General features: G+C 46.2%; 1 protein-coding gene across 1 annotated transcript; it reads left to right on the top strand.

The window, feature by feature from the left end:
- Positions 1 to 290: 290 nt before the first annotated feature.
- Positions 291 to 19,272, top strand: LOC144121973 (monocarboxylate transporter 13-like). Its single transcript, XM_077655440.1, has 5 exons — positions 291 to 471; positions 8,174 to 8,439; positions 9,987 to 10,130; positions 14,325 to 15,203; positions 19,025 to 19,272. The coding sequence occupies exons 1-5, from the start codon at positions 452 to 454 to the stop codon at positions 19,192 to 19,194; spliced, it is 1,479 nt and encodes a 492-aa protein (XP_077511566.1). The 5' UTR covers positions 291 to 451; the 3' UTR covers positions 19,195 to 19,272.
- Positions 19,273 to 22,411: the final 3,139 nt, after the last annotated feature.

Here is a 22,411-nt window from a genome sequence, read left to right as displayed (position 1 = left end):
TTTTTTTCCTCAATATATATGATGCCTGCACCTGTATCCTCTTTTTTTATTCGCATCTTCCGAAAATTTGCTTGTTGGATTGTAGTAAATATTGCTTTATGCCAGCAAGCACGCTGTCTCAATAAAAAAAAGAAATGAGCACACAAACTCCAAACCACCTGCGTTTCATGACAAAGTTGGCAGGTGATGGAGCGTAAACAAAATATTACAGAAAAAAAGAGAAATATTTTGACATGGCACGTAGCAGAGCAAATTTTGGTCGCTATTCACCGCACAGAGGTAGTGGAACAGGAAGGGCGAACGTCGAATCACTATGACGTCCCTCTAATTAACACAACAGCGGAACCACCCGCAGCTGCAGTGTTCGTATGGAAGCACTCAATTCTGCGGAGCGTGATTATGTCGCTCACCCAGGATTTCGCCGTCCACAACGCAGCTGCCAATTCCTGCCATGGATGCTGGCGACGTTCCGTGAGTGTTACTATTCTAGATTCCTTCTCGTTGGTCAAATCTAGTTGACTGCGGTTAAGATAAAATATTTAAGGGCCGCTTATTTACATTTGGTGTTGAGAATGCCATAGCATTAAAGTCTACAGTCTGCGCAGCCTGCTTCCCGCCGCTGCTGCCGCATACAGGGCCGCTCGGCGGATACCCTCAGCCTGGGCAGCAGCCTGCACTCCACCTTCAGCGACATACTTTCGTACTTGCCCAGCCCGTTTCCGGGGATTTCGCACTATAGTAGACACACGCGAGCAATGCCACGTGGCTTTATGACGTCACACACCCCGCCGACAGATCAGCGAGTTTTAAGACAGACGACGCAGGGTGAGCGACGCTGGACGCCACTGAGTTTTTCTGCGATGAGGCCGTTAAAGAAATTAGCATCCATTTTAATGCACTTAGCATTCATCGCGAAGCAGCTGTTGTGGCGAGCTGTTTTAGTTAGGTCCTTCAGCCCCACTTGTATTTACGAGAAGCATTTCTTTATGTGATTTGTGCGGTTCCATTAATGTGGTTTTGTAGCGCTTGCACGCGTAGCAAAAACAAAGAGGTTTGAAAGATGCACTAATCAGCGCCATTCCTTAAAGCTACCTTTGTCGTGGTCATTTTGTTACTTTGAAAACTTGAGGTATTCACACAAAACCCTCCAACGCCACCAGACTCAAGCCAACTGGGGGCACTCGTATAAGAGCACCACCTTGGGTTTGGTATCCAGGAAGAGTTTCGCCACTCTCATCATCCATTTTCACGGAAGAGCAGGAAACACTACCAATAAGTCCACTCTCGTGGTTTATGATAACTAATCATCACGCATGGGGAAAGCTATATTTGCGGTTCTGCGGCTATTGCGAACCGGCTTGCTGAATTTGCTTCGGAAGCTTCGACGCCACTGCAGGCCCAAGCAGCCGTCGCCACCCAATGGCAGCCTGCCTCGCACATACACCCCCCCCCCCCCCTCCCTCCCCGTCAGTCTTCAGGTCACAGCGTCTGCCTCTACATTAATGAATGTGGCCTTGAATGCGCTGTGTAGCAGAACATCCAAACTACACGTCAAGGCACTACACGTCAAGCAGCAAGCTTCTCCCTCTGCAAGAAGAAAGCCTCTAGAACTACATCTCCCTGGCGCACGAAAAAGAGTTGTGTGGGGTGGCGTCTTAAAATCCAGGGCTCCACAGAAACCCGTCTGGTGAGGTATGTTCATGGCGGAAATTTTTCAAGCGCCGACCAATCGTTTAAAAAATGACGTTTCGGCCCCGGCTTACAGGGGCCTTGTTCACAAGGCCCCGTAAACAGGGACCAAAACATCATTTTTCAACGATTGGTCGGAGTGGTGTCTTAAACCTAAACCGTCGGATACAATTTGCAGGATTTAAAAAAACCTCTCGGTGATGCACGCTATCATTTTGTCCTCGAGTTCGTGCGGCATATGAAGATACCCGTACAGGTTCGCACAGATGGTTTGGGAACACAGAAGACTGGGCAGAGCTACCACGCAAACACGCATTGAAGAGCGGCTTTATGTCATCTTCCGTGAGAGATCTGTACGGTACACTCCCTAATATCAGCCCATGGTGCCAAGCACAGAGAAAATTTACCTGATACACGACTTCTTGTTTTGAAGATTCCTGTAAGGATTACTAACTTCATTCTATCAGCGTATTTCACCTTGTATTTCCGCCAACAATTCATTTCGATTACTATATGGTACGCCCACCTCTGGGTGGATGAAAAATGTTACCTGCTGCGTGATGTGAGGCGCGAGGATTCTGCATACCGGATTTATATGCCCGCAGATGCCTTTCCCACCATGGAAAGAAGAAGGCAGGTACTTGGAATCTGACGAGCAATCTCGCGATCACGGATCCGAGGAAAGTGACCTTAGTATGCTTTTTCATCTGCCGAACTAGAAGTGGCCCGACCCGAGAGCATGTCCAGCAGTGAGCGAAAGCACTAAAATGGTGGTGTGGTCAGGATAGACCACAGAAGTAGAGCAGATTATCCTGGGAACAGCTGCCTACGGGTTAGGACCGATATAGAAGCTCAGTAGCAGGGTATACGGCACGGTTCGAGGCATACGGTCGGCTTGCATGTTTAATATATTGTGGAGCCGGTAAAATCATAGACCTTAGAAGAAAATGGGTGAAATGAAGGGGCAGCTCTAAGCTCTCCTAAGCATGGAAATTTTTTAGCTGCCTCTTTAGACAGGCGACCATCGTACAGGAATCATGTCTATGCCGGCATCAAAGCTAAAGCCAAACCTGAAGCGAAAGTGAAGCAAAATGTGGAAACAAACCATGAAGTGAGACCTCTGCTCAATATTCCGAAATTTCTCATCCGAATGTTATCTAGCACGAAAAACACTATGCCATCCCAGTGCCACGAGTGCTTTCTCCAACTACGCCAGGGCAAACAGAGAACCTTCATTTGCCAACGCCATAGAATGCTGAGTCATCGTGGGAGCGTCTTGTTCTATGTGTTATAATAGGTACATGCGTAGCACTTCCTAGCGACACAACTATTGTCGTCCTCATCTTCCTTGTGTTTTCCCAAATCTTCAGCGACGAAAGTGCGATAGCCGTGGTCATGCAAAGGAGCTGCATGGTCGAAAAGACAGGAAGGCTGACCTGTCGCTAACGTCAGATTTATGCAGACGCACAGGACGGTATGAATGCGCAAGGAAGACTGAATTCATCGCTGAGGGCTAAGGAAAGGCGAGTGCTACGGCTTGTGAAGAAGGGAAAGCATTGAAAGACGCTGTGCCAGTGCCTCCCAAAAAAAGGCCTCTGCACTCCTGTGACGTCACGCGCATTTCCAGGTTGACCATACCACGGGATGAATTTAGCACGCATAGTTCAAGAAGTGACGGCCGCGATTATTTTTTGCGGCACCGCATAAGGCGCGAAGAGCGGCGAAGACACCAAACATGCTGTGCAGCTGGAAGAGAAGTGGCTCCTGACGGCGGCTCTTCAAGTCGTGGTAGCAGCCAAGGAGATAAAGTGCGCTGTTAAGCTCAAGGAACTGCGGCCGGCGAAGGCAGCGACATGTTCAGGAGCCAAGCGATCTTGCCGTGACTAGAATACGCTTATCCTAAAGGGGGGGGGGGGGGGGGGTGACGTCATGTGTCACCGTGGAAGCTGCGCGGCTAGCGGGTGGCGTAGTGTCCACAAGCGCGGTCATCCAACACGTTCACAAGGCAGCCACACAGCTCTGGAAACAGACGACTTGCCCTCGTATCGCTGCTAATGACGTAGTTCCCCCTTATAGAATCATTCATGTCAAAAATGTGCTGCGCCGTGCCGACAGTGAACCTCATGCATGCTTAGGCTTATTCGTTCAAACTTATACAGTTCTTGCATACACGCCGCCGCGGTGGCTGAGTGGTTACGGCGCTCGGCTAGCGGCCCGAAAGACGCGGGTTTGATCCCGGCCGCGGCGGTCGAATTTCGATGGAGACGAAATTCTAGAGGCCTGTGTGCTGTGCGATGTCAGTGCACGTTAAATAACCCCAGGTGGTCGAAATTTCCGGAGCCCTTCACTACGGCGTCTCTCATAGCCCGAGTCGCTTTGGGACGTTAAACCCCTATAAACCAAACCAAACCAGTTCTTGCATACACGATGTGATGCTTTAAGAAACTGTAGTTTCGTAGTTTTGTGATCTCCGAAAGTAGTTTCGTAGTCTCCAAACAACATATAAGCTCGAGGGCTTTGGTTCTTAGTCGTTTCGCTCGAATCCTGTAGCAGCCGCTTGTATCATAACCTTTGCAGGAAAGAGGGAAGGGCTTCTCTCATCCATCATGATCAGTATGACCGAGGCTGTCGGAGCATAAAAGGCTTATTGTTTGAAAATTGACAAGTTCGTCCTCATTGCAATATTCAGTGTCCGTAACACTTCCTGCCGCCGGGACAAACATTAAGCTGCATATCGCGCGGGCCGCACACGTCTGCAAGCTACACGCTTCAGTTAGGTATGCCAGCCGCCTGCGAACAGCCATGACGTGTATTTCCGTGCTTAGGACAAGGCACACAGGTTATATTTATAGAAACCGAGGAAGCAGCATTTCCCGGTAAGCAAGCCGGCAGCCAGCCAGCTGCGTGGTGGAAGCGGAAATGGTGGCTGTGTTTAGTTGCCTTCGTCATGGCCAGTAGGGCGCGTGAGTTGCGGACCGCAGCCGGTGCTGCGCTGAAGCCTGTCTAACATGCCAGCGAAAACGACCGCGAATCCTGCCGTCACGGCGCAGCACCTGCTCTGAATCGTCGAAGCGGCTCTAGCGGCCAGAACGACGAGGTTCCCAGTTTGAAATGTGCGCTTCTACGCGCCACTCCGTCGCTTAATTCGCTCAGTCGCTTGCATGGGAACCAGACTTGAGAGGTGTGCAGTGGCAGTGCGGAGGGGGAGGGGACTACTAGGGTTCGAACGTTGCATTTGTCTCTGTGAATTGTTGCTTCAGATTTTATATATCTCGATGAAAACTAGCTGAACCTTCAAATTTCGCGCAAGTTGCAGAGAGAACATTGGTTCAAATATCAGTGAACGCGATTTTACTTGCTGTGAGTTGCTTCCTGGCAATTTAAACTCTCTGATAACTTTCACACTGTCAGTCCAGATATCTGTCGATGTCACAAAACGGCCACGGTGTCCATACATTATTTTTCCTTTTGTTTAAAAAAAGATGTCAAGCAGTTACACTTTTTTTACCTTTTTTGCAGGAATGAGCCTTTACATATTTCTACTACAGTCGGTACGATTTCTTCTGTCGATTCCCGCTAAATTTTTTGACATGAGGCTGTGGTTGACATGAACCGCAAATATATGATATTGTACTTCTGTCTACTCGTTTGAAGTTGTGCCTTTTGGTCTATGCAAAGCTCGGGCTACTTTTAAGCGAGCTAGGGACCGTCTCCCCCCAGGCTTCTACTGGACCACTTTTCCGTGCTACTTCAATGCTGCTGTTCTCGTCGGCGGTTCCTAGGCGCCTAGAAAGGCTTTCCTCTATTCTGGCTCCTTTTTTTTTGTCAAGCGGGGCTTCAGCTAAATTCGGCGAAGAGTCCGTTCAGCTGCCACCAGCTAAGAAATTTTATTTCACATCAAATCAACGCATTTGGAGTTATAACTGAGCCTGAGCATTCGCGCCGTCGAGAACTTTCATACTAACCGCTCAACGAAAGATATCTATAGCTCTGTTGACATTTTTTGTTGAATAATTCGCCGACATATATACCGTCGACCAGCAGAATCCCACAGTAAAGGTCATTCTGTGGTCTGAGGACTTGCCCCAGAAAGTTTTTCTCTTCGCTCACCATTGAGCACGTCACCTAGTTTAGCCCCTTTTGACGCATGAGGCCGTGCTTGTTCAAATTCGCACAAGCACCAGCGGACATGATACTGGTGTTGTGCTGGCCCAACAATTCAGCAGGGCCGTGAACGTCCATTATTTTGTGCCATTGACGATCGGTCCGCTCTGCAGTGAATTAACTACATCACTGAACTCCAGTACTTGGGGCTCGAGTGGGCTATTGCAGGATCTTGCCCATCCTCTGCGGCCAGCATTGCACATCCGTAACTATCCACCATGCTTTAGACTGACAAAGTGTTTAGCTAAAGGCCTCACGGGCTGACTAGGTCGCTAAGCTTTGCCCTGCAAGAATATCCGTTCACTGCTGCTACAAGTCTAGGCATTCAGACCACGACCTGGACCGGTTTTATCCTCATCCTGTATATACTCGTGACTCGATTAAACGGGTTTTTCTTTGCGTCTTCGGCGTTTCTGACTTTCTCAGCATCACTAGCGAACATAGCTTTCGCTCGTAATTAGTACCATCCAATGAATAGCTAGACTCAGGAAACATTCCTCTCTACGGCTACTTTTACTCACCGAGGACTATGTATCACCACAGATGAGGTTGTAACATTACTTAAATGTCTGCATGACCCATAAGGATGTAAAGTAAATTAACTGCGCGGAAAATAAATCGCTGGTACTTAGTTGGAAACCGCCCCCATGACCATTGGGTTCCGAGTCAGACATGCTTCCCCTATAGGCCGCTAAGGCGCGTTTGTTCGACTTGGCTAAAAGGTGACCTTGTGCGTCTTGTGGTGTATCACATAGTATAGCATGCTTACTTGTATATGGTGATCAGTGTACGTAATCAAGAAGAGAAAACAATGAAAGAAAATGGCAAATAACGATAACGCTGTCGCCGAATACCCTTAAGGCAGAGCATTAGTGTCCTCCTGATTTTAACGATGTCGTTTCTGCATGTGATTTTTGTTACTAAATCTCTGGCACTGTACACAGGAAGCTCCACAGTGAGGCAGGGAATCAACTAAAGTATAGTGTCATGGCGCTGACAAGTCGGGCCACCGCATCGGGTGCCGTTCACTTTAGTCACGCAGCAAGTCATGGAACATTACAAAGAGAGATTTCAAATGCAATAAGTTAAAATTGGCCGCACCTGAAGAGACAAAAGGCCAAATGTTAAGAGTCATCTATGTCCAGCCGCTGGACTGTGCAGTTCAAAATATGATGGCCAAATGTAAATCAGGTCAATGTATGGTTCACGCTTGACGTAAGATGGTACCTCAGCCTATTTACTACAGCGACAGGTCTGCCATGCATGTCTGAAATGAAGACTTTTGCCTCTGCACCATCTCCATAGTTATTTATTATTTGAAATCTGTTTTGTATTGCTTAACACAAACAGTTAGGCGTTCTGAAGGCAAAAAATACAGATTTTCTGCCTTCACATCATACTGCATCCTGAGTTCTCTACGGACAGTTACGTGAAAACCCTGGCCTTAACATTTTGCACGGTGGCCTTGACTATCTCATCACTTCACCGCCTGTATCGGCAACTCTAACATTGTTTACTTTTGGTTATATTGTGCCGCTAAAGCCTAAGGACAGCACACATGATGCAATGACAAGGTTCTTCAAAGGCCAGCGGGCAGAGCGTTAGCTTTCCTTCGCACATCACTGTCAGCTTGGACATCTTATGATGCGCAACCGTGTTTTACCATCAAGCTACAGCGTTAGAAAATAGAAAAAGTGGGAACGGTTAACCTTGCTCTACTGTTTGGTATGATCAATTGCTTATCGCAAAACCAGCCCGTAATTTAATCAATTCACTGAAGGAGATTGTTTCCGCATCGTCATCGTGCTCTCACAACGCTCTTGAAAAGTTTTCGTTCAATTAAGTATCGCGCAACTTTTTTTCAGTGCTCTTATCTACATGTTGAGACAACTGTAGTGTTTACATCCCCTCTTCTGTAAATACGCTGTTTTGAACTTCCGTTTTCTAGCATTTATCTCCGATATTTGTGTGAATATGTTGTGAATGTTGCATTATTTCTACCAATATATGCTGAACTCTAATGTTGAACTGTACTAACTGTGTAAGATTTCTGCGTTTTACCCCTCTACGGTAATGCCCATTTGTGGGGAGCGGCAGGTACCTGAGTAAATAAATAAAAACAAGGCTTTGAAGGAAGATTGGAAGGAAAAGTGAAATTCTCGATCAGGAAAAAATAATTTCATGTCAAAACTAACGTGCAAATTTTAGCTTTGAATACCGTGAAGAAAAAACAAGGTAGCTTTACAGCCTGTACTCTCTTCTTTACAAGCGCAGATTTCGATTGCCTCTGCGCACGCTAAAGGCTGCTCTTCTCTTGCAGCTGGCGAAACGGTGTCTTCACCGTGCCCTCGGCTGACATAGAAAGAAATCCTTCCGTTGCGGCACGCCACTCACAGCATGGATGGCGGAGAGACTTGGACCGAAACTGGGGCATCGCTGCGGCCGCAGCAGTTGCCACCTTCTTTACGTTGGCCACGCAGATCAATTCTGGCTTCTTCTTCATTGCCATGATGACCACTTTCGGAGCGGACCACTCGGACGCCTCGTGGCCAGAGAGCGTTTTCAACGCCATGACCTACATGGGAAGTAAGCAAAAACAAACGCCTATAGCCAAGAAGCCGAAACCCCGAAAGAGAAGACAGGGCTGACCCCAAAAAGTTCGGAGGGTAAGGGGCAGACATAGAAGGAGTGTATGCTCCTCGTGTAACGCCTCTTGAAAACCTTTTGTGGTGGCCCTAAAATTCGGTCCAGTGCGGTTGCGCCTAGTTGTCATCGTATATCTTGAATTCTGTGACCCTCCCCCTCTTCCCACCTACGCCCCTCAGCTGGAAAATCAAAGTCGAGAAGTCGACCGAATCACCAATTCCGACAAAGACTTCGGTACTCTAACCCCCACTCCATTCCGCCCTCCCCCGCATACATAGACTAGAGCTCGCAGGCAGCTCTAGGTGCTTTTCACTACAGAGCCCTCCCTCTCCCTACCGTGTCGGCCTCACTCACAGCTTTAAGCCTACCACCGGTAAAATTTGTGTGCACCCCTGGTCACAAGGGCATTTCCGGTGTTGAACTGGCTCACCAGCTTGCCTGCGATGCAATCCACTGGGTTTAGGGGATCTTATGAACGAGCCCACTGATGGTGGACGCAGTTAGGGCTTAGAAAAGCACTGTACAGAAATACTACCCATAACAAAAATAAGACTTCGATGGCTTTCCCGTGGCACATCCAACCTTATCGAATTCTTAAGCTCGAACCCTTCGAAGAATTCAGTACGATCACCAAAGCTTATTTGGTGAGCCCCTGGCCGAAACACCGAAAGAGAAGACAGGGCTGACCCCAAAAAGGGGTGCGCCCCCCTTCCCCACCATGGCCCATCTGGCCGCCTCCAGGTACCTCACCCCACAACGCGCCCTCGCCATCTTGGCCCATTACCTGCAAAACGCCTGACCTAAAGGCTGTTTATATATAAATGCCACACCCCCACCATATTCGCGTGAAGTCGTTCGCAGTGGATTGAAAGCTCCGAGCCCGAAACCAGACCGGAAGCCGTCGCCTCGCGCTCCTAGCTTCCAGCCCCCAGAAACGAAATTGCGAGATCAAGGAGAAAGCAGGCGACGCTCCAGGCGCCGAGGCACGATGTCAGAACAGCTGTGCAGTGCTACGGTAATAAATTGCATGACTGATGCAGTGCTCATCGTGACGGTTCAGCGGGCGAAAATACTAGTGAGAGTGACAGCCATTATTGCCTTCTACATGACCGCCATCTCGGATGGCTAAGTCGGTATCAGTTAACGGGGATCGCTGAGTCATGTGCGCTTCGCTCATAACTTCTGGCCTGCTTTTGTGTCCACTCAAAACAGCTTTGAGGGCTCCATCGGCGCACTGGGCCGACCGACCAGCCCGAAGACCGAACAATGCTATTTCATGTCTAGTCGTCATGGCTTTGTGTACGATCGCTTTAAATTCTCTTTATAATTTCGGCATTGATGTCGTCTTCCCTCACCATTAGACGCCTCCTAACTTCAACGTTTTAAGCAGAAGCTGGTTCTCTCATTGCAGTAACGTCCACATTCCTGTTGTACATATGCGAAGTCAAGGCCTTCTGTTCTTATATCAAGTGAATTCTTCCTCCCAGGTTCAATTGTCTTCATATTGCAGCGCTACCTTACGGTGCCACACATCACACTGCTGGGCAGCTTCTTGCTGTGGGTTCCGCTCATAGGCGCTGCTTTTTGTCCCAACATTGCTTGGATGAGCTTGACGCTTGGTGCCTTTCATGGTGAGCATACCCAAAAATTCTGGGCAAAAACATTTTTGAACACGAAATAGCTTATGAGCGTAATTTATATATATTACAAGATTTTACTATAAAAATAAGTATATCGTAGATCTCCCGTCGTCAGGCTTGATATTTTTTTGCTATTAACATTTATGATATCGAAAGCAACGTTCCCAATTGGTTTCCCATGGTAGTATTAAACACTCGATGCTAGCAATGGAAACACTATAAACAAAAAATTTTGCTGCATACCGGAAGAATGAAACATTACCTTCAATAATTCAATACCAGTACCTTACAATCATCCAATATTGTAATTTTTGTACAAGAATATTGAACATGTGATGATTGTTTCCTCTCCCGGGACACATCGTAACTCATATAGCTTGAGTTACAGTTCATTTCGATTTAGAAATGTGTTGCCAAAGGAACATGACTACATAGGTACTATCGGAGGCAAAAGTAAATGACACCCCCCTCCGCTCACATTACGAACCCGGCCGCACTGTTTGCGAACGCCACCTGGCGATAGAATCCTGGTGCCAACCCCGGCGCACTTCTGGCGTCCGCGGCACGGTTCGTAACTTAGAGGCAGGAGCGGGTGGGGTGGGGGGGGGGGGGGGCGTTACTTTTGTCTCCATTAGTACAAATTTAAATCTCGCTGATTGGTTGTCGTACAGACACATAAGCCCTATAACTGGAAAAATACTCGCTAAAAGTTTTTAAGGCGAAAGCGTTTAATGGCTCGTACACGCGGTGACCATCCGTCCAGTCACGTGACCTCGCGGTGTCCGTCCGTTACATCTTAGGTCACGTGACCTTGTCCGTCCATTACATTTGGGTTACCTAGGTCACGTTGACCTTGTCACGTGATCACAACATGCCAACTGGACTCTGAGCAAACTCCCCACTGCCCATTGGCTTTCGCCTTGCCACTGCTAAGAGATATCTAAGGGCCTCCAGCGAATTTAAACAATAAAGTTTGGAACCCAATTTTTATGCTTCCACATGAAGTTTTGTTATCGAAGTGACATCAAGCCAAAGGTTATACCCGGAATTGATTTCAGTTGATTTATTAATCTGATAGATATTCTCATCCTGTCAAAAAATTAAATATAACTTCAATGGCAGGAAAAAAAATTGAATGCTGCCAGGAAATGGTTAACCAGTGTGCAGCGTAATAATTGGGAGAAATGTGCCTCGCACTATCATTCATATATACTCCGTGCCTAACGAATGAAGACCCTCGCTCTTGCGAAATGCCGGCGGCAGGAGCATTTCTCGTAGACACTGCAAAGAGCACAGATTTACGATAAAAATTATGAGGCGATGTAGCTAGTATTAGGTGTCATGTAGGCTAGCAGAACTATCAATACTGCTTGCAAAAAAAAGCGTAAAACACGACGGACATCAAGAGTTAGTGAGCAAGCGCTTGTGGTGTCTGTTTTTTCTACTTCCGTCGACTTCTGCACTCTTTATTCTTTCATGACTAACCAGCTTAAATGTCAATATAAAATCAGTATTCCACCAATTTACGTACCCATCCTACCTCACTCTTTTTAAGATATCAACCACGGGGCAGATTTCATTGATGTTTGTTTAGACGTGTTAGCTTCCTAGTTAATTCCATGATGAACAAATTAACCAGAATTCCTCCGGCAAGAAGGCTTGTATGCGTTTGAATATTCTCGTGTACTGTACCTCACTGTTCGCACAGCCGCATGGACAGCATTTCCCAGAAAATTTCTCATTCCCGTCCGCTCATTATGAAAAACAAAATTTCGACACTACGCCTAAGAGCGTGGAAGGCTTCCTTAAACCCGCCTTCTTTCCCCCAGAGCTCTTCTCACTAAGCTTGTTGCGCAAGTTTCAGACGAATATATACAAATTGCTTTTTTCCAGAAGGGTTTGTACCGTCTAACCCTGAAGCAAAACCATTTCCTTAACCACGGAAAAAGCCGGCAGGAAAGGACGCGTTCACAAAAGAAGGAGTAGACAGAACGAAGCTGGAAACAAAACTGATTTTTGCTCGGTGCGATTTGTCACAACAGCCGGGTCCACGTGCGCCCAAGCAACAACGCCTACGAAACCAACAAAATAAACACTTCAAAATTTAATTGTGCAGGGCTGCTATCCTACACTTGAAAACCGATCTGCAGGTCATGAAGTGGAATTATCTGGAAATAAACCGAACCGAGCTGTCGATGACGAACTCAGTGCCTGGTTTCTTTATTTGAAATGATTCCAGGATTTCGTGCCCTAGCTGTGTTTTTCCGCAGCCGATGATTCTGAGATCATAGAAAAGGCGGTCATAGTGGACAATGGCTGCAATTTTTCGGCAGATTGGCTGTGTTATCTGGTTGCAGCGAGGTACGGTGCTGTCTCAAGCAATCGTTAATACATTGGCCAGTCTGGCCGAAGTAGACGCTTCCACATGACAGAGAGAAAGAGTATACAACATTGGCAGTACATATTGTGAACGTACTCTGATTCTTGATATTGCATTTCTTCTTTGTGCTTTTATCGGCTGAAATACGCGCGCACAGTGACGACAGATTGCAGCAGCAGAACAGACGACGTTGACGCTTATTTCGTGGCAATCTTTTTACCATTAGATGGAGGCTTTGTGCATGTATGACATTAGAGCAGGACTCCTTTCTTGACACGGCGCACCTTCGTTCTGAGGCATGTGCTTTGACTTCAGCTTGGTAGATAGTGACTGGGAAACATAAACCAGGTCCTGTTCAGGGTAACAAGCTGTCAGCAAGCTGCATACCTGTTCTAGAAAAGTGTTATGCAGAAGGCGGGGCCAGTTTTTCGTAAGGCATTACCTATGGAGTGGTTGGCTATACCTTTTTTCACAAATTTATTATGTGACAAGCTGTACGGAAACGGGCCTTTATTAGTGCGAGGCGCGTATCTCCATCAAACGTCGCTAGCGTCAAGAAAGGTCAAAAGCAACTCTAAAAGCAAACGTCGACAGCCACATTTGCTGGAAATATGCGCCTCGCACTAAGAAAGGCCTGTTGCCCTACACCTCGTCACATTCGAAACTTGAGTAAAGGGGTATGACCACTGCGAAGTAATCTCTACGAAAAAGTTGCCCGCACCTTCTGCATAACAGTTTTCTAGAAAAGGTATGCCGCTTGCTGTTAGCGGGTCACCCTCAACAGGTCCTGGTTTCTGTTGCCCAGTCACTATCTATCAAGCTGAAGTCAAAGCACATCCCTCAAAACGAAGATGCGCCGTGTCAGGAAATGTGACCTGCTCTAATACTATACATGCACAAAGCCTCACATAATGCTAAAAAGACTGCCAAGAAATAAGACGTCAATGTCGTGTTATCTGCTGCCGCAAATTTTCGTCACTCTGTACCCGTATCTCAACCAATAAGAGCACAAAAAAGAAATGGAATACCAAACATCAGAGTATGTTCACATAATGTACTACCAATACTCTCTCTCCCTGTACAAGTTGAAAAGTCTGCATCGGCCAGACTAGCCAATGTATTGACGATCACTTGAGACAGTACCGCACCTGACTGCAATTGGATAACACAGCAAATCTTCCCAAACATTGCAGCCATTTCCCAGACTCTGACCCCCGCTTCAATGATGTCAGAATCACCACCCGCGGAAAAACACAGCTAGAGCGACAAATTCTGGAAGTATTTAAAATTAAGTTAGGCACCGAATGCGTCGGCGATCGCGACAGCTCGGTAAGGACTTCTTTCAGAGAATTTCACCCGTCAATTTGCATTCAATGGTTTTTATGTGCAAGATAACAGACTTGCACTATTCAATGCCTTTTTTTGTTGCTATGATTGGTAGGCGTTGCAGCTTGCGCGCATGTGCACCCGGCTGTTGTGACGAATTTCACCGAGTGAAATTCAGTTGCGTTTCCAGCATCGTCCAGTCTACTCCTTCTTGCGAACGGGTCCTTTTCTGCTAGCTTTTTCGTCATTTTCTTCATTTACTTAATGACCTGCCAATATGGGCACTGGTGTGCAAGATAGACTGATTCCGAAAATTCTCTTCACCAATAACCAGCCTGCCGCTGCCTGCCACAATTTCGCGAAACGTTCACCAGCCAGTGAGTACGCGGGTATTCCGGGTACCTCACATGTGCTCCCAAAAAGCGGATAACTATAGTTTAGGTGCCTACTGACCTAGGCTGCGCTGTCCTTTTATGCAGGCTTGGGTGCGGGGATTGTCCACGTCAGCCTGATGGTTGTTCTAGGTGAGCACTTCGACAAGTACCTGGCCGTCGCCAGCGGACTCAGGGACGCCGGTACCACGCTCTGTGCCTTCGCGTTTCCCTCACTCTTGTCCTTCCTGCACTCCAAGTACGACCTGCGGGGTACACTTCTCGTTTACAGTGCGCTCTCTATGCACGTCACGGTTGTGGCGCTGTTCCTGTGGACACAGTTGCGATACAGTGAAAAAGACGCTCACCTAAGAGATCCAACCACATTCCGAGGTTTCTCAAACGTTTGTTCAAACGCTCAAGCCTCTGGAGCAACAATGCCGCCTGAGGATGAAGGGACAAAAACACATGCAACTGCGAATCTTCAAGGCAGCGTCGACAAAGGCTTCACTTCATTTGGGCGCAAATTCGCCATCTTGAAGGCTCTTCGTTTCTACATTGTGGTTCTGGGATCCACAGTCGAGATCTACTGCTACACAGTGTTCCTCGAGACCATACAAGCCTACGCCATCGACAAAGGAGCGCCAAGGCGCGGAGCCGACATAGCCATCACTTACGCGACCATCGCCGAAATCGTCGGGTACGTTGGCGTGCCTCTGATCGCCGACATGAAATTCGTGAGCCGGCCAACGCTGATGACTGCGTGCTTCTTACTGCTGACACCCTGTTATGCCCTCATGCCACACACCACTTGGTTGGTTACGTACGTAGTTGTGAGCGCCCTCCTTGTAACCTTCATCGCCGCCGCCAGCTCGATGAGGTGCTCGCTCATGACGCAGTTCTTCGGTGCTGCCCAAGTGCCCTTGTGCATGGCGGCCGTTGGGTTGCTGCTCGTTCCAGTCCAACTAAGCAGCCCCATGATCATAGGTAAGCCGTTGGTCTAGGTTCAGAATAGAAGAGGCCGAGCGGGAAACAGCTCATTGTTGCGTTAGTGTGTATTCAGATCGTTATACTCAACATAAAATTGCTTTATTTGTCAACTGCTGCCGGCTAACTAAACTCTGTACCTCTGGCAACTCGGCAATGCAGTTCGTCGAAGGTGCTTCAATATATTGCAGAAGGGCTTTCAAAAATACTGAAGTCCTTCGCGTTCTATTTTAGGTTTACTGCTCGCGGAACACACCCCTTTTCGCCCTCATCTGTTCTTCGAGCCAGTCAGCACGCATAATATCCTTGGCTGCTCCCACCGCTAGAGGAGCATTTTCGATCAGCACCTTTTTTTTAACTGGATAGCGCGCTAGCCGTCCGTTAACGGTTTTGAGGCTCTTGCATGAAGCCGTATTCAGGCGCTTCGGTTTGTCGTGCTCGACAGGATGCTCAGCGTCCTTCAGTGCTTTCGCTGCTTAGAGTGCCATTGCACTCAGCCACATCTGCTCGGCCTCAGAGACACGTTTTGCCGCCTTGTAAACTCCCTCTGCGGCTGCAAAGTGCTACCTCTGGCGACAGACGTGGCCCTCCGTAGCCCTTTCACTCAACCGGCCGAACTGGGCGTCCGTGGAAAGAAGCATTCAGAAGTGAGCAACGAGCGGATGAAACATAGCCAATACGACGATTTTCAAGCGCCGTTCGATAGGCTACACAGTTGCAAAACTCTGCGTGACAGGCTGCGGCGATTTCCGCACAGGTTTCAGGCGAAGCTCTTCTTACTAATCCTAGAATTTCTTAGTTGGGTGCTTAGGGTACGAATCGAAGTCATTTTTGTAGAATAAGCTGCCGCTGAGACGCTGGATACTTCTGGGCTCCATTGCATTAGGCTCAAAACAGTAGGTCCTATTGAGACTTACAATATTCTCTGAAACTTTAAGCCCAGACTTGGATGGGTCAGCGACAATCAAAGCTCAATCGGGCACAACTTGGAAACTTCTTGGTTTGGAACTTTGTTTATTTCTGGAGGATCATGCATTGTACCAGGAGCAAGGCATAGGCGCTGTCTGGAAAGTTCGCAATTTTTGAGCGGTCTTCTCAATGGGAACGTATGTGTCGTTAGTAGTTGTTTCCTTCTCTAGATTATAGTGCAGCAGACCTTGTGCACTTTATTGTTGTTTGTCCACAGACGTGTTGCTTTTTTTGGTTTCAAATAGACTGGTAACGATTTTCTGACAGCTTTATTTAAAAGCACCTTGGTGCCTACTTCGCTTTCCTATTCTCACTGAAAAGAAGCCGTGGGGCAACTCTGTTGGGGTGTGCTTAAAGAGGCTGCCGACATTTTTCATTTCCTCCCTGTGTGGACTTGTGTCTACCACGCAGATGATTCAAGCTTCTGACCGACTCTGTAGTTCCTGCGCCTTTTTACCGGCAGCCTTGCATACAGAGTTTCTGTCCTAATATTTATTAAAGGGACCTGGGCGATATGTACAAAAAATCCGCCGCAAAACCATTCTTGATAAAAAAGAAACACGTGAGCGCGGCCTGTCAGGGCATGGCTTCACGCCACGAATATGTCTTTGCCATTGCCGGCTTAGCGGTCCGCCAGTGACCATTGACCACTGCTTTGTTCGTCGTCATTATGGTGTGTTTATTTGGTACATTCTACAGTGAACTCTCAAGGACAGTGAGATCACACTATGCAGCGTAAAATTATTGCTTGTGGAGAGTAATCCAGCTGCGCCCTATGCTGTGTGTCGTGTTATGTGTTGATGGAACTTGTGAGAGTGTAAGACCCGAATGATGGACCAGCATGCCGAGCCACCGCGTGCAACGAAATCTATGTTCCGAAAGCAACGCACATTGTTGCTGGTAGTGCACGCTGGGCAGGCAAAACGCCATCACTAGTTACCTCTTTTTGACGCGGGCGTGTGCCCCCCAGACAAAATCTAGACGTGCCTGCTCGAAGTGAAATGTTGGGGAAAGACAGCACCTTATTGCGCTGGCCACCTTTCTGAGGCAGAAATTGTTCCAGATTTTTCTTCAGTACTTTTTTTCTTGCAATGAATAAATAAGATGCGGTGATTGAACGAAGGGTCTAAGACCTCGCAAACAAAGTTGGTCGGCATCCACCTTCTCTGGTTACAATCCAGCTTGTGGCAACGATTACGGCAAGTTTCGTTCTGCTGCCTCCCATTCGGAGGGCAAAGTTTGGAATGTTCCCATAAATTCAGCATAAAGTTTTTCTTCAGGCTCGGTTTCACATTTTTCTTCAGCTTCTAGCGATGGTCAACAGTCTGTCGAGGATGTGAGTAAACGCACAGCGAAGAGTTGGGTTGGTATTTTTATTCGCGTGAAAAGAAAGCGCAAAAAAGAACGAGTGCACTTGAGGCACACACAATAAGCGTTTGGAAGCCGCAAAGGAATTTATTCAAACGCTCGGTATTAATACGGGGCAGGAAAAAGAAGACAAAGAAACTAGGGAACAAAAACAAAAAGCAAATATTAGCTGTTACACTCTAAAAACACTTGTCGTGGGGGCCTCAATTGGCTATATATAGGGAGGAGATATTTATCTACAGACATAACAAAAACAACTACCTTTACATGACTTCACTGAAATATCAGATATAAAGCTCAGACGCTGGTCTTATTATACATTAGGCGTTAATTAAAAAACGAATTTAACACCCCATCCGTAATCTTTTAAAGCTGCTAAAGGATTATACGATAAAAAGATTGCATGATTTTCTTCCGATGTTACACAGTGACGAACCTTTAGCGAAGCTGTTTCTTTATTGAAATTTTAATATAGAATGCTCAAAAAAACTTTACGAACAAACACATAAGCTTGAAGCTGCACTCCTCTAGCTTATATGACACGTATGGGCCCCGCACGTAGTTGCTTCGCTTTAGACAAAATCAACAGATAGATTCCGCATTAAGAAAAACTTTAAGGAAAAAAAGCACTTTACTGTCAGCACAGTACTAAGCTCAGAGCAGGTTGGTGGCTTGTCGGATCAGCGATAGCTGATTTTCCTCTTGGGTCGGCGGCAGCCAGCCAATCCTGGAGAATATGGAGGGACGGGGGAAAAAGCGGAAAGAAGTCTTCCGTGGAAGCCGGATCAGGAATGCAAATTATAGTGCCCTCGATTTTAGTCATTAGCACAGTATTCTAAGTATTGTTGCTCAAATGTTGCAACGCCAACAACAACGTGCTTCTCTGTCAGAGGTCGTGGTGCTGGAGAGGCATTATGTTTAAGTGTTCTCCATGAGCTTTAACCTAAGGGCTCTCCCAGTACATAGACGCAGCTTGTGTGTTGACTTCTCCTTATTAAGAAAGGTAGAAATCGCTTTGTCTCATCTGGCAGGCAATGAGCATCCCTATCGGACAAGCGTTTGAAATGAATGCACGGAACGAAAACGTTACGCTGATGGACGACACAAAGCTACTTAGAATTGAAAGATATCTTGGAAGGTTACGCTGGGGCATGGCAACAATAATTGGGTGACATGTTCACGCCGGTGCTCGGTTTGGTCCCAAATTCTACCACGTTGGCGCTCGGCGTCAAGCATGGCTGGCTCTCGTCGCCACTGCCACTCCGTGCGCCGGTCAGGGATATGAAATCCCAGCTAGAGCCGGTTTCGATTACTTCAGTGCACCTGGTGACTGCAGAAGTCATGCTTAAAATGAACACTTCCTGCACATGCACCATTCGTGTTACATGTCACCATGCAAAACTTTAGAGAGAAGAAAAAAATTTACAGGTATGCCAGATTTTGTGCAAGAAGACTGAAATAAATTAAATGCTTTTCCTTTTCAGCCTTCTTCCGAGGCACCATGGGATCTTACGACAACATGTACCGTCTCATGGCAGTTCTGCATTTCGGCATGGCAGTGCTATATGCTTGCCTTCTCGTGCATGAGAGAAGACGGAGAAGGCGGTCTATATCAGCTGTCTCTGAGTTATGTGCGCAAGTTACCAAACTGTAGGCAGGCTGTTGATAAAAATTGCGGCCTTCCGTGCGACCGATCTTACGCTGCGAAGGCGTGGACGGCCGTGACTCACCATTGCGATACTTTTATACGAGCTTATGGCCAAGTGGTTTTTGTCCACTGACCAATCACTTTTGTGCTTTTCCAGCATCTTTTTCAGTGAAACGACATTTTTTTCGGGCTAAGTACAAGGTAGTTACCGTCCCTCACATTACGCACCTTGTTTTTTGCCGGCGTGAAACTTTGCGGAACCTACCAAAACGTTTTCTGCAGAAATGTTTGGACAACGCAAACACCATGCTCTTTCAGTGGATTTTACTCTGTACTCTGATTATTCTGCCCTCGGTAGTTAATTTAACACCACAATTGCATCATCCAAAAGGAAGATAGCCACATGTAGCCTCAGCCTAACTTACCATCAATGATTTCAATGGCAACAGCTGCTCTTTCTGATGGTATGCCGGGGCACAGTTCACACGAGATGCGTCTTAGAACGTAACTTCAGGGCAACTAGCCAGGAATTCATGTTGTTTGGTAGATGCCCGCACGAACGTTGCAGAAGCAGTGGGCAGCGCAATAAGGAGCGTGATTTGCTGGGTGAGTTGGTAATTGATGTTCCAGCAAAATAACCCGCGAAAATCAAGACACAGGACCAGAAGCCATATTGTGACTATTTCATATTTGTTCGGCGCGACATTTTGTCACAATTTTTTTTGTGTCTTAATTATTTTGCTGTTCCTCACTTTAGTATTTTCTCCCAAATTGCCCTTTACCTTCTCATTGCGTGGTCGGGCTTATCTCAGTATTTTTTCGGCGACGATAGTGGCTGCAGTAGTCGACTGCTCCCAAGGTCTACTACGCCACTCGTGAGAGTGACTTACTTGGATGACAAACTTTGACACCGCTATCACCTTTTTTCTCTGTATCTTTTCTAACCGCTCATCCCTCCTCCCCAGTGCAGGGTAGCCAACTGGGACACCATTCTTGTTAACTTCCCTGCCTTCCTTTTTCCACATCTGTTTCTCTTTCAGTCGCTTTTCACGGATTGAAATGGCCTACAATATTTATTGGAAGGTAGGGCGCCAGGATGTTTTGCAGAAAAGCCCGACAGAAGAGCCAAAAGAAGTAATGAACCAGAAACATGCATATGGCAAAATCAGAAGTCGCTGTTGCGGCGCGTAACGAACGCGTGTCAACCGTCTATCGAACTCGTTTCCTGCAAGCGTCTCCGGATACCTGACACGGGCCGGCCGGTCGGACCCGGCGGCATCTTGCACAGGCTGTGTCCGAAACGTCGACTAAAAATAAATCTGGCTAAATGAAGCTTGTCGGAACATTGCATATATGTATATCAAAAACTGGATCCTATCCGCGGCATGGTTGTTTTTTCTGCTGTTTTATAATGAATGTTCTCTAAGCAACAGATTTATCGAAGTATTAATCTCTGATTGATCAGCACTACAAGTTAAAAAAGTTGAAACACTTCCCGATGTACCTAGGTTTCGGTAATTGTTGGCCTGCTTGGTATGTTTGTCAAATAAGCCTCTCATTTCCCTTCCCTTGTTTGCTATATATATATATATATATATATATATATATATATATATATATATATATATATATTAGCAGACAAGGTAAATGAAAATAAGGGGCCATAATAAGCATATATATATATATATATATATATATATATATATATATATATATATATATATATATATATATATATATATATATATATATATATATATATATATATATATATATATATATATATAAGCAGACAAGGTTAAGAAAATGAGGGACTCGTTTTTGACAAAGATATTAGGGGAGCCAACCGTCACCGAAACCAGGGTGCATAGGGCAATGTTTTTTTAATTTTTTATGTGTAGCGCTAATCAGTGGGATAATAATACTTAAATTAATCTATCGCTTAAAGAAGGTTACTTATAAAGCAGCAGAAAAAACAGCCATCCCGCCGGTGGGATCCGAACCCACGACCTCCGAATATCGCGTCCGGTGCTCTTACCGGAGGTCGTGGGTTCGTATTCCACCTGCGGCATGGTTGTTTTTTCTGCTGCTTTATAAGTAATCTTCTTTAAGCGATAGATTAATTTATGTATTGTTACCCACTGATTAGCGCTACACATAAAAAAACATATTGCCCTATGCACCTTGGTTTCGGTGACTGTTGGCTCCCTTCATATGTTTATATATATATATATATATATATATATATATATATATATATATATATATATATATATATATATATATATATATATATATATATAATCACCAAAAATTGAAGAAACATAACAGGATTTAATTCACGACGTTTCGGCTGGAGGACCAGCCTTTTTCGAGTGTAGTACAGCGTTTGAAACACGCAGTTCTTATAGAGTGCGCGAGGTACAAAGTTTACAAGTTTACAGCAGTGCACGAGTTCAAAACACTAGGGGGGGGGGGGGGGGAAGGGAAGAGACCAGGAAGAACATTTTTTCTCTTTTTTTTAAGAAAGGAAGAGAGAGAATCGGTGACAATCTAAGAAGGCGTCTCCTAACCTGAATGCAGGTGTTCCCAAAGGGCCGAAAAAAATTTTTTTTAATAACAAAAGAATAATAAGAATAATATAAAAATATAAATATAAAAGAAAGGGGCGCATTCTTTCTCACCACATCAGGGCTGCCTTAGAAAGGCCCTCGAGGTGGCGCTCCTCTCAGCATTTTGGTGACAAGCGTGAAGGGCTCGACCCCTGTACAAGGAAGAAGCTACATTCCAGAGATACTGGTAGGGGAGGGGGGGGGGAGAAGGGGGTGTAAAGAGGAATGCAAACGATGCCTCTATTAAGAAAAAAAGACGAAAAAGGAAAAAAGAAAGTAGTGAAAAAAGGAAAGAAGAGCCATTGTACAAGGCTTGGTAATATGCATTCAGAGAAGGGTGGTGGCAACACGAGAGAATAAAAAATAGGACATTAAAAAAAAAGAGGGGGGGAGATTCTTTTCCACCACCTCAGGGCCTTTCTAAGGCAGCCTTGAGGTGGTGAGAAAGAATGTCCCCTTTTTTATATTTATGTTTTTATATTATTCTTATTAATCTTTTGTTATTAAAAACATTTTTTTCGGCCCTTTGGGAATGTCTCGCCGCGGTGGCTCAGTGGTTAGGGCGCTCGACTACTATAAAAACTGCGTGTTTCCAACGCTGTACTACACTC

This window comes from Amblyomma americanum, chromosome 2 (genome assembly GCF_052857255.1).
Source record: "Amblyomma americanum isolate KBUSLIRL-KWMA chromosome 2, ASM5285725v1, whole genome shotgun sequence".
Lineage (NCBI taxonomy): Eukaryota > Metazoa > Arthropoda > Arachnida > Ixodida > Ixodidae > Amblyomma > Amblyomma americanum.
Note: the sequence above shows the minus strand (reverse complement) of the source record. Positions and strands in the feature narration are given on the sequence as shown.